This window comes from Carcharhinus amblyrhynchos, chromosome 11, assembly GCF_965287045.1.
Source record: "Carcharhinus amblyrhynchos chromosome 11, sCarAmb.v2.hapA, whole genome shotgun sequence".
Classification (NCBI taxonomy): domain Eukaryota; kingdom Metazoa; phylum Chordata; class Chondrichthyes; order Carcharhiniformes; family Carcharhinidae; genus Carcharhinus; species Carcharhinus amblyrhynchos.
In genome coordinates, this window is record NC_137334.1 from 56,986,948 (window position 1) to 57,004,350 (window position 17,403).

General features: G+C 38.8%; 1 protein-coding gene across 1 annotated transcript; it reads right to left on the reverse strand.

The window, feature by feature from the left end:
* Positions 1–3,877: 3,877 nt before the first annotated feature.
* gcgb (glucagon b) lies at positions 3,878–10,575 on the reverse strand. Its single transcript, XM_080198258.1, has 7 exons — positions 10,502–10,575; positions 9,694–9,797; positions 8,006–8,146; positions 6,356–6,478; positions 5,901–6,038; positions 5,234–5,398; positions 3,878–4,215 (listed from the first exon to the last, which is right to left on the reverse strand). The coding sequence occupies exons 2-7, from the start codon at positions 9,786–9,788 to the stop codon at positions 4,179–4,181; spliced, it is 699 nt and encodes a 232-aa protein (XP_080054384.1). The 5' UTR covers positions 9,789–9,797; positions 10,502–10,575; the 3' UTR covers positions 3,878–4,178.
* Positions 10,576–17,403: the final 6,828 nt, after the last annotated feature.

The following is a 17,403-nucleotide window of genomic DNA, read 5'->3' on the forward strand; positions in this document are numbered from 1 at the left end:
AGTGGCACAGTGATTAGCACTGCTGTCTCACAGCACCAGGGACTGGGTTTGATTCTGGCTTGGGTCACTGTGGGCGGAGTCTGCACGTTCTCCTCGTGTCTGTGTGGGTTTCCTCCCACAGTCTGAAAGATGTGCTGTTTAGGTGGATTGGCCTTGCCAAATTCTCCCTCAGTGTACCTGAACAGGCGGCGGAGTGTGGCGACTGGGGGATTTTCATAATAATTTAATTGCAGTGCTAATGTAAGCCTACTAGTGACACTAACAAATAAACTTTAAAACTTCAAAAGACAGCAGTTAATAAATTTATTTGTAATGCTTCACAGTCAGCACAGCGCACCCCTGCAATTTTCTGTTTTAATAATTCATGAGGAGTGCAACTGTGATTTCCCAAAATATGCTTTGAAATTTAAGACTCAAAAGTCAGACTCTGGAACTGCAACTTTTAATTCCACGTTGCTTGTCCCTATGATCCATGCAGACCATTTGATTTGTTGGTTACCTTTAAGGAAAATAAAAAGGACACATGAGCAAACTGATAGCCTTCCAGGGGATGATGGTTTGCCCGTGGTGGTGAACTGTGTGTTCAACATTATCTGGCGTGGCTCAGCAGTCTCACTCTAGCACAGCAATCTCTGCCACATTCATTGCAGATGGAGAAGAAATGAAAATCAAGGGCAGAAATTTTACTATCCCGCACACCACAGGAATCGGAGCAGGTGAGGGGCCAACTATGGAAAGGTCCGTTGACCTCGGAGATGATTTTACGGTTTTGGGATGAGCGAGGCTGTAAAATCCCATCCAAAGAGTTTACTCAGCTGCTGAGTTTATTCAGCATTTAAGAGTTCACAGAGGTGTTCTGCAGTCAGTCAGTGTATGTTTGACCATCCCAGTGTAGAGGAGACCATGTTATGGGCAGTGTAAACCAAATTGAAAGGTATACAAGTATGTCATAGCATCACCTGCTGAAACAGGTGGGATTTTGAACAATGAGAAGGAAAGGAGGTCAAAGGGTAGGTGTTGCATTTCCTATACTTCAGTATTACAGAATTGTTATGACACAGATGGAGGCCTTTTAGCCCGTCGTGTCTACACTGACTCACCAAATGTGCATTATGCTTTAGTGCCGTTCTCCTGCATTTTCTCTGTACCCCTGCACATTGTTTCTATTTGAACAATCATCAAATTCCCTCTTGAATTGAACCTGCCTCCACCACATTTCCAGACAAAGCATTCCAGACCCGAATCACTTGGTGTGTAATTTTTTTTTGGCACATCACATTTGCTTCTGCAAATCAAACTGATAATCATCAGATAATCTGCTTTTGTTATGTCGATTGAGACCCAAATCATTGGGATAATACCCTTGCTGTTCACAATTAAGTGATGGGATTTCTTACATCCCACTCAGAGAGTAGATTGGGCCTTGTCTTGCCCTCCTCTTCATGAAATAGCAGATGTGCGACACAGTGGCACAATGGTTAGCACTGCTGCCTCACAGCTCCAGGGACCCAGGATCAATATCAGCCTGGTGACAGTGTGGAGTTTGAACATTCTTCCTGTGTTTGCATGGGTTTCCTCCAGGTGCTCCAGTTTCCTCCCAGAGCCCAAAGGTGGGCAAGTTAAGCAGATTAGCTATTCTAAATTGCTCCTTAGTGCCCTAAGATGTGTAGGTAAGGTCGATTAGCCATGGCAAATAAATGGGTTACATGGGGAGGGGGCTTGGGTGGGATAATCTGTTGACGAGTCAGTGCAAACTCAATGGGCTAAATGACGTCTTGTATACTGTAGGGATTCCCTGATTCTATGCAGTCACATGTGATGGTAGGGTAGCATGAAGGTCACCTAGGTGATTATACTCAATTGAAAAACTGCTGGAGGGGCCGACTAAATTTTATCCATGAGATGTTTCAGAGACATTTTGAAAGTGCTGGAGTTTTTTTGAGGCCTTTTGTTTGTTTTCCTGGATATGCTCCAATTCCCCATCTGGCAGAAGCTAAAACGCAGGAGGAGATCATTTGGATTTATGCCGATCCTGGTACTCGGTGCTCAAATGTGCTACTCGAATCAATTCCATGTATTACTCTATCATCTTCCTTCTGAATTACTATCCAATCCAATTCTAAATTATGTTATAGTCTCAATCTTGATATCCAGTGGTGTGTTATCATAATTGTCTGCATGAAGAGAAACTTCTAACTTTCGCCTGAATTTTCATGGTGTTACTTTTGTGTTTAAACCTCCTGGTTACTGATTATTGAATTATCAACTGATGGAAGCAATCCACTTATCTTTTCAGGATCTACCATCATCTTTAAAGGACAATTTTGGGAACAGCTATGTCTGTGTCAGTTTCTTCTTAGGTGTTTTTTTAACTTTTACTATTACAGATTCACATCATTTGGTTGGAGGTTTTGTGGATTTGTCACCTCCTCTGAAGTTGTGAAAATTCCAAATGGGGGAATCTTTTTCTTTTCGGTGCTATGTGAGTGTGTGGGAAGGTGGTGGTGTAATAATTTTGTCAGTGGACTGGTAATCCAGGGTAATGCTTTGGGGACCTAGGTTCCCAAATGGTGAAATTTGAAATTAATAACAATCGGGAATCACAAGACCTTTGCCAATTGTTGTAAAAACCATCTGGTTCACTAGGGAATGAAATCTGTCACCTTTACCTGGTCTGGCTACATGTGACTCCATACCCCATAGTAGTGTGGTTGACTCTTAAAAGTACTGGTCTTATTCCCATGAATGAAAAAAAATGTAACTGGTTTAAACTGTTGTGATGTTCCTTGTGCAAATAATGGTCCTAATTCTTGTAACATTCAATCCCATACTCAAAGTTAACAATTGGTCTGCTAATTGTACATTAAAAGGGAAAGATGTTTATTGTGTGTGATATTTAGAGGGTAAGAGAGTCTTCATCATTTTAGCCTTTTAAAATATATTTATTTGATTTCAGTGTCTTAAACGAAGATGTGAAGGCTTTGGAGAGGGTACAGAAAAGATTTACCAGCATGTTGCCTGGTATGGAGGACATTAGCAATGAGGAGAGGTTGGAGAAACTTGGTTTGTTCTCACTGGAACAACAGAGGTTGAGGGGCAACCTGATGGAAGTCGACAAGATTATGAGAGGCATGGACAGAGTGGATAGTCAGAAGCTTTTTCCCAGGGTGGAAGAGTCATTTTCTAGGGGGCACAGGTTTAAGGTGCGAGGGACAAGGTTTAAAGGAGATGTACGAGGCAGATTTTTTACACAGAGAGTAGTGGGTGCCTGGAACTTATTGCTGGGGGAGGTAGTGGAAGCAGATAAGCAAATAAATGGGTTACATGGGTAGGGGGCTTGGGTGGGATAATCTGTTGAGACTTTTAAGAGACATCTTGACAAGTACATGAATGGGATGGGAACAGAGGGATACGGTCCCTGGAAGAGTAGGGGCTTTTAGTTAAGTCGGGTATCATGGTCAGTGCAGGCTTAGAGATCTGAAGCACCAATTCCTGTGCTGTAATTTTCTTTGTTCTTTGTTGTTTGAACCATGTGTAGCAAATTCACTTTGGATTATTGTTAAATTGTCTGTTACTGTATACTTTGTTTAAAAGGCAATGTTCAACTATGTGATCATATTGTTGTATCCTGGACTTAACATAATGAAAAGTCTGTAAGACTGAACATCAGATTCAGGTGTCATAAAAGTTTTATTCGTGCTTATTATTTATGCCTTCGAAGCTTCACACTAGTTATTAGCTTAAAGCATGCTATATTTCAAACTGGGATATTAGACGTAATTTTTTAAAGTAAAAAGACCTTTTGAACTGAACAAAAGATCTCAAATATGTACTGATTACATGTATTCATTCAAATAAATACAAATTATCTTATAGAAAAATAATTTTCTAAAATAAATCTGAACAGTAGTTTTGGCATTTTGTACCATACAAAATTGCTGAGATGACACTATAGCTTTCATACTATTCATTTTGAGCATCCTTTTGATAGCATTTATTTACTTCAAATCCTACTTCAAAACAGCACGTTACACTTTGAGTCAATTCTCTTGCATGCAAAGCATTATGGCTTCATATAACATTCTGTGTCATTTGCGGAACAAAAAAGCTGTAAATATTTTATCAACACATGGCCGATGTTGCAAGACAAAATGCTAAATTGAAATTGGTCTCTTCTTTTACTTGTACTCGCTGAAGTCTTCTATTTCAGAGTCCCTGGGGAGAGAGCAGCAGTTAGATTCTTTGCACAATAATACTTGTGAAATTAAACTGCATATAGAGCCCTGCATAATATTGCCCAAATCAAGCAGCAACTATAATCTTGCTACAGCTGAAATCCCAATCTTTTAAAGTTGATAAGTGTGTGTGCTCCAGCTTGGAAAAGGACAAGCCATGGGAACTGGAAATAAAAATGCATCCAACCTGAAATGTTAACCACCCCTTCCCTTTAGGTGCCGAGTAATGTGTTGCTCTTATCCAGAACTTCAGATAATCAGTGAGACATAGAAATGTAATTACATTAAATTACTCATTCAAACTTGGAGACTTTCACATAACACGAGTGACAAAAACAATAATTTAAACAATTTATGCATTTTATTGTGCATTTCAAACTAAGCCATTGGAGATGACCTTTGAAGTTATCTCTAATTACTTTAGTAGAAACTTATTTAAACCATGTAGCTTTGAGCACAAATAGCTTCTTCAACAAATATTATGCTGATAGACTATGAATTTGATACTAGCTTTGTGTCCATTTCAAAATAAAGCTATAAATGTTTGGGATTACACATTACCTGATAAATCTTTGCAGCATTAAATGGGAGAAAATAATAAGGAGGTTCTCTCGCAAGCATCATCTATTCAATCTTAATGAGATAGTTTAAACCTTTTAAATTGAAATCAAAAATTGGAAGGGTTCTCCAACAGGCAATGGGCATTCTGTCAGTTTACAATTCAAGAAGTGAAAATTACTCTTACAGGAAAATGGAGCACAAACTATTGTGTATTTTTGTTACAATAAAGCTAATTTTTCCTACATTACTAGTGAATAAATAGCATATGTGAGAGAACCACTTTAATATTATTTCTTTTATGGGTAATACTGAACTGATTTTTACCAGCTAATTCATTAGAATCACATGGCTGAATATACTGGTGGACTAATTGTGTATTATGTTGGTTTATAATGTGCACTGATAGATTTAATACACTGCAGTTTCTTGGTTTTTACCTTGACTGAACATTTTTGGAGTTTAAGAGCCAGTCCAGAAACTCATTGGCAGCAATGGTGTCCAAAACAACGTTAATTTCACTGGTGAAGGTACCATCAGCATGCCTTCTATCCATGTCCTCATGGATCACTTCTTCCAAAATTTCATTAGTTTCTTCTGGAAACCTAAAAGTGTAAATGTACTTTAGACTAATAATCAATTAGTCAAAAAGATAGTTTAGTTCTTTAGGACAAATTATGCAATTAATACGCTAGGATAAATTATGCAATGAACAGCCCTTTAATTAAAATAGTATAAAATTGGATCAATAATAATGTAACCATAAGAGCAACATGATTTCAAACATGTAATAGAAAGTCATCTTTTCTAGCTTCATTATGTTATTAACCTGTTGGTAACGCCTCTATTTTATGATGATAATATTACAAGTTCCTAACTTAATAATATCTCCTTCAGTTTAACAATGAAACAATTTTATTGGCAAATTCATTGGAGCCATACAGCTGAACATATATTATTTTTTAAACAATTGTGAAGTGATTTGCTGCTGCTATTTAGTGTGTTGGTGTAAAATGTGTGAAACGCAATTACTTAACAATGGATTTAAGTACTTAGTAGTAAAATCACTGCACTAACAACTAATTGTGAATCATTTTAAACACTTACTCTCTTCTGCCACGACCCTTTATTAGCCAGTTAATTAAGTTCTTTGCTGCCTTTGCCTCCAGGTAAGATCTTAGGTCATCACTGGAGCTCACTTCTGTGTGTCTGGTTGGTTCAATGTGTCTCTTAGAAATGCTCCTGCTAAATTTCATCAAAATTTCTCTTTATATAATGCAAACAGTATCCACAACAATGATAACATGTCATATACATTTAGTTAAAAATAAATCTTTATGTTGGCCAAGGGCATTCTGAAATACCAAAATTAATGGTATAAGACCTTTCCATTGTTTCCACTTATGTTCAGCATTGTACATTTCATACTTATGAAAGATAATTATACTAATTAAAACAATAAATACAACACGCAAGGGCAGCATAATTCTCTGAACTAAATGTTTCATGATTATAAAATTAATGCATTGAACCTTGAATATCTTGTCAGATCAATAACTTACCCACTTTGGCGCTTGCTGTAACTTTTAAGTGAGTCTACAAAGCGTTTTGCTTTGAAGTAGTCGGAAAGAGAATCTACATCACTTGTGTAAGTCCCTTCAGCATGCCTCTTGGTTTTGTCACTGCTTGAATGGGAGTTAAATTGCATAAGTAGCACTACACATATCCAAAATACAATTGCAGAACTTCTTATCCCAGTAAGTACAGTCACATTTGCAGCCTTCAGAATATGCATATCATTTATAAAATTTAATAGTTGTAAAATAAATAAGCCAATAAAAGCAGTAATTGGACAAGTAGAGCTGAATGAAATGTATAATATTAATTCATTAGGGTTAAAGTAAGTGGAAAATTGGCTTAAATTAGAGAAAAGGCACAAATGAAAGCTTTTCAGGTCAGCAGTAAGTTATAAAGATGGGACTCTAAAAATAAGTCTTCATTTCTAATTGAACCAGATTTTTAAAAGGGGATTTATTAGCCAACTAGATAAGAGGTGTTTGATACCAAGCTAGATAATGATAAAATATTGTATATGGAAGGACCATAAAATTGATTGCTGATTAGGAAATAGATCAAAGAGTGATTGGTAATTCTGAAGTTTTCAGTCCGATGCTTAGCTTCAGTTTTCTAAAAGTAGTTCAAGTACTAGATTATATTTGCATTGAGTGAAAAGAGGAAGTAAAAACTGCTCTTTGATATTCTAAAACAAAAACAGAAAGTATTGTATACATTGCATACATCATGCAGCAGCTATGGAGAGAACAGATAGGAAACGTATCAGGGTGTAAATCTTCATCAGACCTATGCAGAAGCAAGTAAGAAAGGCACTTTTGGATACGAGGGATTTGAGTTATAATGGAAACTTAATAGAGTTTAATTTTTTTTTGGGAAGGAGAATGCAAGATAACGTAGTTGAAGTTTTCAAGGTTATTAAGGGAATCAACAGAGTTGATCTAGCAACACTGTTCAGGATGGCAAATGTTTCAAATACCAATGATACACATTAAAAACACCAGAAATTAGGAGTAAGAAGATTAATGGATTAGAGACTGAAAGCAGGCCTTACTTGGGAATCTAGTGAGACACACCTTTCCAGAGGGGGAAAAACAGAAAGCTGGGAAATAAGAACACTGGTCTGAATTGGTCTTGTAATACCTTAAAATGGAATACCAGTAAAAATGGGGGAATAAGAATACTGGTCCAAGCTATTTTTTCCACCTGGGTTGTAAATGAGGGTAAGAGATAATTGGATTGCACCACTGGTCGAGTGGAGGGAACAGTAGAAAAAACCACTTCAGCTGTCTACACTGTTTCGTTCGGAATTCTGTCAGAGGGCCTGATCTGTGATATAGTGATGTGTTTCTTGTCGACTATCTTTTTCCATTAACATAACTTATTAGAGATACTATTGAGTACAAGTTTCTACTTTTGCCCTCATTATAAACTGAGATTTGAATATGTTGAATTCTTATAACAAATAGAAATATTTCAGTAATTGTAGTTGGTATGATAGAGATCATCGGTTGTTTTAATGGTAAAAGAAATAGAAGGTAAGGAAATATATCACACATCTAAGTAAAGAAGGATGTAGCTGAATATTACTGGCTGCGTTCAATATAAGTATTGAAAAATCTTTATGGAAAACAATTTACCCATTTCGTTTTGTGCTCATCAGCCATTGTACAAAGTCTTTTGCCCGTCTATTGTCCATGTATTTACTGTAATCACTGGTGAAAGTGCCTTCAGAATGGCGTTTCACATCCTCCAGTGGGTTGGATTGTTTCTCCAATGTGCTGTTTCAAAATACATATTATATATTATTACCTCTGCTTAACTGGACAAGCATGCAATAACTTATTACGTAGTTAATATTCCTCCTTTAACAACACAATGAAAAAAAAACTGGTAATTCATTTAAATTTCTGGTTGTGAAATCTTGCTTTGTGTATAATTGGGTGCTATATAGGGGCACAATTTCTGCTTTGAGTACAATAAACACTCTCGATGGAAATTGTTCTTGAAATTGCACTGGCTTTCTGAAATTATGGTTCCTATTACTGCTCAAGCTTATTTACATGATCATAAAAATAAAGTTTTCCACAAAGAAGTGTAATCAGGCAGAGTAATAGATGTAATATTTATTATTTCTTTCCATCAAATCAAGTCATTGATATATTTAAGATCAATAATCTGGTGCAGTTTTATAAATATAGCTAAGAATGGGTTTGCCAGGAAAATAAGCACTTTTTTAGTAAGAATGTCTCGTGAATTACTGATTTTTTACTGGTTTAATTGGCACACACTGGACAGTTGAAAATATCTGATCAGTGTTTTTGCACCTAAAATATAACATCATTTGAAGAGCTTCCATGGTTGTAAATGGATCCAATTCTCAGAGACTCACCATGCTCATTATTTTGATCGGGGTGCAGTCAGTTTACTGTGTGGGGCCTGCTTTCAGCGCTATGTTTCCCTGAGGAAGGAACAGCGCTCCAAAAGCTCATGATTCCAAATAAACCTGTTGGACTTTAACCTGGTGTTGTGAGGCTGCTTACTGTGCATACCCCAGTCAAAGCTGGCATCTCCACATTATGTTTTCCAAAACCTGTCTTAAAGGTTGTGGAAACCTGGGTTACACTCAATGTAATGTGTTTAAAATTCCTCAATCCTTTATGCTGGATTGGTTGATTCAGACAAATAATTCGAATCCCGGGCCATAAAGCTTAAATTTATGCCCTTATTAATATACACGTTCCATCAGCTCTCAGTACTAACAGATCTTGTTTTCATTTAGCATCTATCCATTAGTAAGGCAACATAAATAATAACCAAGCCTGCAGCCCACACAAATCAAAAAGAGAATACTAGTTAATAATGTAAGCACAAAAAACACTGAGTTGCTTATACTGCGTTCACTGGATTACCAGGGCACAGATGTCCCACAGGTTGTAGTTTTGACACACCTACATTTATGTTTCATTTACCTGCATGTCTAAATTTAAGGTGGTGCAGAACAATATGTGTTATACACAGACATTAAATGTTACCATGGCAGGTGTAGCAGCAACTATCCAAGCAATGATTTACAACAACAATAAAACTTTAGCTATTAGCTGTTGAGGTGGATGTTGTACTTTATATAAACTATTGTAAAAAGAGCATGACTTCCTGAACAGGTGGCAGTGCTGATGGAACACAATTTATGATGGGATAATGGATTTTAGGTTGGGACTTTTGAAACTGGCCACTGGTGTTTAAGTTAAAGGAGTGGATGATTTGGAAGCTTCCAGTGCAAGTGTTTATTTGCCATTTTAGTTCTGTTCAGTGGTCTATAGCTTACCTGGATGTCTCCTCTGTGTCTTGCAGCGGATTTTGGCAACTGTTTTGTACAAATATCAAAAGCAACAAAACAGCAATGGAACCGACACCTTTCATCTTATTCTCCTGCACACAACACACATAATTCAAAAGTATGCATAGGACATTTTTGATATTAGCCATTTATATTGCTAACCAGCTAAAATATTGATGCATTTTTACAAAGGTGCACAAAAGGTTGAAAATTGCAAAGAGTTACACAGAAATTATAATACATCAGGTTTCTTGCCTCCAACCTTCCTTATTCTGATTTCTATTCCATGTGGGCAGTCACCCCAATCTTACATGTCTGACTTATTCCCAAATTCCTTTGTTCTCCATTCTCAAAGTTGCCGGGTCTAGTTAACAATAGCATTGTGCAAACAAGCCCAAGAAATGTGAGGCTCAAAATTTCATTAATACAGAAAACAGAACAAATGTGAAAGTCATAGAGAAACCAACATATTCAGCCTATTAGCCTAACTAAATAAGAAAATCAATGAAACAAACAGAAAGGGATAATAAAATGGATTAAGCAAATTAAAACAGGTGATAGAAATGTTACACCTATTACAAAGAATGAAGGATTGAGAATGGAGGAAACCATGCCAGTATACAGCAGGACATAGGCAAGGTTCAAACTTGGGCCAATCCATTCAAAGGCAAAAAATAATGCACCTTTGAGAACTAAACCATTCACAGAAGCAACTGAGAATATGCTTCGCAATAGTTTCCCCATCCCATTTCATTTTCAATAGACATCATGCCCAGGTTTGTAAATGTGCTCTTACCTTCAGATGAATCCTTGAAACCTGAATCAACCCTCTAGAGTGACCGAAGCTTCTCTTTCTCCAAGAGGTTTTGATGCGTCCTAAAGCTTAACTGCATTTCTACCAATATCTGGTCCCTTTATATAGTCAAAGGGATGGTTGGGCAATATGGGGAAGAACCTCGTCACTTCCATTAAAAAACGCTCTCCATGCTGTTGTCATTCTCCTTTCTCTGACATTTTGGATTACCAATTGTTGAATCATCCTTTTTTTTAAACTTTGCTTTCCACCTGATTTGAAAGGTTTCAAGTAAATCGCTTACTATTATTTGATTTTTACTCTTCCGGATGAGTTCCTATTTTCCGAACAATTGCACACTTTTAACTCAAAGTGAATTGTGCATAACAAAACCATTCAGCTTCTTTACATTGTGAAATGTTTGTGTTCAGTGATTCTGGTGACATGGAGAGAAACTGCGTGTTAGTGAGAGATGGATGGAGACATCTCAGGTTGCTGGTTCAAAAGCTGGAAATGTATTGCACTTAAGAGGAAAATTTTAGTTGTATTCAGATTATAAATAATTTATATACTTCAACTAAAAGGAAAATTACAACCTATCTGATTTTTACAGCAGCTTAAGCCAGTAGGTGTGTTATTTTCGGATGTTAAGAAAGTTACATTTTAATTTCAAATACATTAATTTCATATTACTGCTTACATTAATCCCAAATGTTTCTGACCATTAGATTTATTTTGCTAATATTCATAGAATAGAACATCATAGAATCCAATAAGTGCACAAAGTGGCCATTCAGCCCATCAAACCTGTACCAATACCTTTCACCTTATTCTCCTGCACAGAACACACATAATTCAAAAGTATTCGTAGAACATTTTTGATATTAGCCATTTATATTGCTAACCAGCTAAAATATTGATGCATTTTTACAAAGGTGCACAATCCCACCAAGGCCCTAACCCCGTAAACCTGCTAATCTCCTCAATACTAAAGGGCAATTTACCATGGCACATCTTTGGACTGTGGGAGGAAACCAGAGCACCTGGAGGAAAATGCCACAGGGTCAGAGAAAATGTGCAAACTCCACACAGACAGTCGCCTGAGGCCGGAATTGGATACGGGGTCTCTGGCGCTGTGAGGCAGCAGTGTTAACCACTGTGCCATTGTGCTGCTGCTGCTGTTTAAGGTTTTCACATTTTTCTTGTGTTTCTTCAATTAAATATGTCAAATGATATAAAGAGGAAAAATTCATTATATTTAGAATGTTTTAGCTCACTAACTTTCTCTTTGCTTAATTAGATTATTGATCTGGCTTGTTTCTAATGTTCTGTCTTTTAGCCACTTCTTGCTACCATCAGTTCCATTTTAAAGCTGACTAGTCCCAAATGTGATCCAGGACAATTTGTTATTTTTGCTCTGTCCAGATATTCTGAATGAAGAGTTATTACCTGCATATCAAACACATGGAATTATATGAATGATTCTTCAATAAACCATCAGCAGGATAAAGAAAGTGAATACTGCAATTTAATGTGAAGGCATAATGTTTGTATTGATTTTTTAATAATTATTTTCAAACAATATGTTCAGATTCAATATTACATATAATCTAATTTTCCGGTTACCATTGTTTAAAGATGCCCTTTCTTATTGATTAATATAGTAACATGAGTAAGAACAGATTGTTAAATTAAGGTGACAATTCAAGCAATCAAAATGAAAAATAAAACTATACATTGTTCCTTTTTGTTTTAAAAAACATTTAAACAGCAACAACCATTTAGAATTCTGAGTTTGTTAAACTCAGAATTATTTTCAAAGTGATTGAAAGTAAACTTTGAGCTATTTTCAGACATTTGAAAATAAAGACACTTCATAACAGTGGTTATCACAGCAAAAGACGCAACCTATTCCAATATGTAAAGATGGATTAGCCATGGTAAGTGTGTGGGGATATGGGGTTAGGGTGGGGGTGAGGGCCCAGGTAAAATTCTCTGTCAGAGAGTTGGTGCTGACTTGATGGGCTGAATGGCCTCTTCTGCACTTTGTGGTCCTATGACTAATGTCTTTGTTGTTTTCACTCCATCCTTCCCCATTATTCCAATTGCTTTGTATTTGCTTAGAAACTTAAAATTCTAACAAATTCAGCACTCTTGTCGCTGCCAGCAGGCTGGGGGTGACACTGATACCCCAAGACCTGGACAGGCAGGCTCCCAATGCCATAAAGCCTGGTTTGCATTGGAATCTTCACCAAGCCTAAACAAGTATACTGATGACACAAAGGTTCTGGCCAAGGAAGGAGACTCTCAGTTTGGATATTTCCTCATTTCCAGCCTGTGAAAGGCTAGGACAGCAAGTGAAAACGGGTGTCAGTGGATCGAGGCTTATCAGCTCTGTTTGGAAGTATTCCTCAAAGGTTGCTTGTGTGATATTCATTCACATTACACATGCAGCACTAGTGTATTTAAATTTTTAGAGAGCTAAGGGAAGAATCATTGCTATAATAACGTGTATGCTAAAGTAAGACAGGTAAAAAAGTATTCAGAATTACGAAAAGAATTCATTTGTAAATTATATTTTCCACTGCACTAAAGTTATGAGGAAACATACACTATGTCGTGTGAAACTGCACCTCGCTTCAGGAAATCTCTGGTGTTCTAGCTTTGCTCCAAATCTACACAGTTTAGTCTCAGTGCAGTGATTTCTGCTTTTATATAAAAAAGACAAGAAGGAACTTGAGTTTATAAAGTGATTTTCATGATCTCTGGACATCCCAAAATCTACTGCAACCATTGATGTACTTCTGCAGTATATTGATCTCTGTTGTAATAGAAGAAATGTGGCCATCAATTTATATACAAGTAGGTTCTAAAAACAATAATGGAATAAGCATCAAATAATCTGTGTTCTTTTTTGTGTTGGCTGATGGATAAATAATATTGGACTTGTCGAGAACTTCCCAGGATCTTTTGAAATAGTGCAATGAGATCTTTTATGTGCACTGGAGAGTGCTTCTATGCAGAGTCTTTGTATAATGTCTCAATCAATAATCAACACCTGTAAGAATGTAGTATTTCTTGGTACTGGAGTGACATCTTAGAATATTTGCTCAAGTGGCACTTAATGCCACAGTTTTCTGACTCAGAGGCTATATTTCCATATGTATGTCAACACTAGCACTATAACTATATCCTCTATAGACCTAGGTGTTGGTATTTCTTTTCCTGGCCCATGGTCTGAGTGGTTTCTAGGTGCATTCGGGTTACTTCCTGGCAGGACCATGGACCAGAAACACTGGGAATAAAAGTGTGGGAGGAGCTATAAGCTCTCCATCAGCAGCAACACATCTAGGAAATTAACTCTGCAGGACAGAACTACATAAGGAGGATACACAAATGCTACAACAGATACTGAACTATCAAAGCACCCTCCTCCATGTTTTGGATATGAGATGCAGTACTTAAGAGGCTGCCTGAAGGTTAATTTAGACGGGCAAGTGAGTCCAAAGGCCATGGAGTCTTAAAATACCCACAGTGCAGAAGAGGCTCTGTGACTGAGTAACCTGTCCAGGCCCTCTCTCCGTAAACTTATGCATTTCATAAGAACATAAGAAATAGGAGCAGGAGTAGGCCATCTAGCCCTTCGAGCCTGCCCCGCCATTCAATAAGATCATGGCTGATCTGTCGTGGCTCAGTTCCACATTCCCGCCCTCTCCCCATAACCCTTAATCCCCTCTCCTATGGCCAATCTATCTAACCTACACATCTTGGGACATAAGAACATAAGAACATAAGAAATAGGAGCAGGAGTAGGCCATCCAGCCCTTCGAGCCTGCCCCGCCATTCAATAAGATCATGGCTGATCTGTCGTGGCTCAGTTCCACATTCCCGCCCTCTCCCCATAACCCTTAATCCCCTCGCTTATCAAATATCCATCAACCCGCGTCTTAAAAATATTTAGCGAGGCAGCCTCCACCACCTCAACGGGCAGAGAATTCCAGAGATTCACCACCCTTTGAGTGAAGAAGTTCCTCCTCAACTCCGTTCTAAACCTTTATCTTGAGGCTGTGCCCCCTAGTCCTACTGTCCTTTCTGAGCGGGAAGAGCCTCTCCACCTCTATCCTATCCATCGCATTCATCATCTTATATGTCTCAATGAGTTCTCCCCTCATTCTTCTAAACTCTAACGAGTACAAGCCTAGTTTATTCAGCCTCTCCTCATAGCTCAACCCCCTCAACTCCGGCATCAGCCTAGTAAACCTCCTCTGCGCTCCCTCCAAGGCCAAAATATCCTTGCGTAAGTACAGCGACCAAAACTGCACACAGTACTCCAGCTGTGGCCTCACCAATGCCCTACACAGCCGCAGCAAGACCTCCCTACTTTTATAATCAATCCCCCTCGCTATGAAGGCCAGCATCCCATTCGCCTTCCTGACCACCTGCTGCACCTGCAAGCTGGGTTTTTGCGACTCATGCACAAGGACCCCGAGGTCCCTCTGCACCGTCGCCTGTTGCAGTTTTTCACCCAGTAAGTAATAGTCCTTCCTACCATTCTTCCTGCAACTTACCATGGCTAATCTATCCACCTTGCACACCTTTGGACTCTGGGAAGAAACTAGAACACCTGGAAGATACGGGGAGAACATGCAAACTCCACACAGATAGCTCAAGGCTGGAATTGAACCTGGTCCCTGGAGCTATGAGACAGCAATGCTAACCACTGTGCCAACCTAACCAAACTTTCAACTGTTGATCACTCATTTTCAAAATGGCTGACCAGTAGTTCATAGCCATTCCCTGTGTGCATGGATTCAGGCAAGGCAAAGAAAGAACTATGTTGATTACAGTAATTCCGTGGGCCAGAATTTAATGCCTTCTCCCCATGGTGGGTTTAATCAGGCAATGGATGTTTAATCAGGTAGGAGGATGGAGACACTACCGCTTCCTATCTCCACACCTATTAGGTCCGTGAAAAGCCTTCCCATTCCTCTAGTAATGGAGCCCTTGAAGTGGCATGCTTAAGGGTCTCATCCCATTTCCATTGGTATTATGCCAGTGGCAAGTGGAGGATTTGCCCCGCAGAGAGATGACAAACCTGTGTGGGGTTGCTTAAGGGTTCCCAGGGGTGTCCTTCAGTCAAATGCACTCTGTACTGAGCTCAGGATGCAGCGTTAGGAAGGGGAAGACACAGTGAGAGCCACCCTGCTACCCTTGCTCCCATGAACCCCTAATCACACCTACACATCAAGACCTAGATCATTAATATATATCATGAAAAGCAAGGGTTCCAATGTCAACCCCTTAGGGAACTCCAGTACAAACCTTCCTCCAGCCTGAAAAAATATCCATTGATCATTATTGTCTGCTCTCATTATTCAGTAAATTTTGTATCTATGTTGCTACTGTCCCTTTTATTCCAATGATCTTTATAACTTTTCTTACAACATCCTACCTGATGAAGGAGCAGCACTCTGAAAGCTCGTGCTACCAATAGGGCCTGTTGGACTTTAACCTGGTGTGGTAAGTCTTCTTACTGTGTCTACCCCAGTCCAATGCTGGCATCTCCACATCTTGCCTGAGTCTAGTGAACACTGACAGATCATGTCCAACATGCTACAATTTCCACTCTCTCTTCCTTCAATATCCTTGGATTCATCTCATCTGGTCCCGGTGCCTTGTCGACTTAAACAGTCAAATTTGACACTTGTCAACAGTCTATTCAACACTTCCTTGTTACCTGTTGCCATAGCCTGGGTGGTATCTCCCTCCTTGGTAAACACAAATGCAAAGTATTCATTTAAAATCTCAGCCACCCACCCTGCTTCCATGCATAAATCCCCTAATGTGCCCTACTCCTCTTTTTATGACCCTTTTAATTATTTATATACCAATTGAAGACCTTGGCATCCCCTGTTACATTGGCTGTCAGTCTTTTTTCATAAATCCTCTGCACTTCTCCGATGTGTTCCATTGTTCAGCAGTGGTTGGTGAATGATTTAAGCTAACATACAATAGGCAGAACCTGTGCTTCACTGTAATTACTGGAGTGGGAAAGTCCACAATGGAAATGGAATGATTGATTGACAGCTTTGTAAAGCTTCTGTGCTTATTTCCTCTGTTGAAAAAAATTGCCAGAGAATTTTCTCAGTTAAGGCCAAGACATGTGTCTGATCTTCATTGAAGCCATGGGAACCCATCTGAATGATAAGATTATTCCTCTTGTAGCATCTTGCAAAGAATGAATGCATAGGACAGATATTTAATTGTCAAGGGTGGGAGGGATATGTGGATGAGAGGGAGAGGAGGGTGGGCTTGGCTGCAAGTGGAGGATTGGGTTAAATCCCCAAGGCTTGGCAGCAGGTAAGAAAGTCAACATAGTCTAATCCACCTCCACCTGTGGGTTAACTCGAGCAGGTTCGCAGGAATACCCCGTGGAATTGTTGGGCGAGTCATTAAAATACTTAACTCTCCAGTTAACTGAGGGATCAACCCAGTGTTCTAGCTTTACAGCCAGTGCATGGATTTCAGAGCTGTGTGGAATATATCAGCATCAAGCAGGTAAGAGCACAGCGGTGTGTGTAAGTTCAGAAAGTTGAGGCTGGGAATCCATCAGACAGTGAAATTTGAATAGTTGCAGCCACGCCCGGGTGAAAGGCTGCTGCTTACAGCACTTCTTTTAAGAGTGCGCTCTTACTGCTTGTCAGATGGTTTCTAGTTTCTTGGGAGACGGTTTACCTGTCTAGGACTTTATTCACCTTTTGTTCACATTCACTGTAATATGGGAGCAGTTCATGGGGATGTCAGGAGATGCCTGGCAATGAGGAAGTTGAGTGGAGCTGTAAGGGGTGTTGGTCTGAGGAGTATTTTGCAGGAGGATTGAGAAGGCATTTGACAGAATATCGCAC

What these genes read in the sequence shown, in the direction of transcription:
- gcgb (XM_080198258.1), bottom strand. Translation starts at nt 9,788, where the DNA reads ATGAAAGGTGTCGGTTCCATTGCTGTTTTGTTGCTTTTGATATTTGTA. An exon ending in GACACAGAGGAGACATCCAG is followed by an intron (nt 8,147 to 9,693) that starts GTAAGCTATAGA and finishes ATTTTGAAACAG; the next exon opens with CACATTGGAGAAACAATCCA. An exon ending in AAGGGTCGTGGCAGAAGAGA is followed by an intron (nt 5,399 to 5,900) that starts GTAAGTGTTTAA and finishes TTACACTTTTAG; the next exon opens with GTTTCCAGAAGAAACTAATG.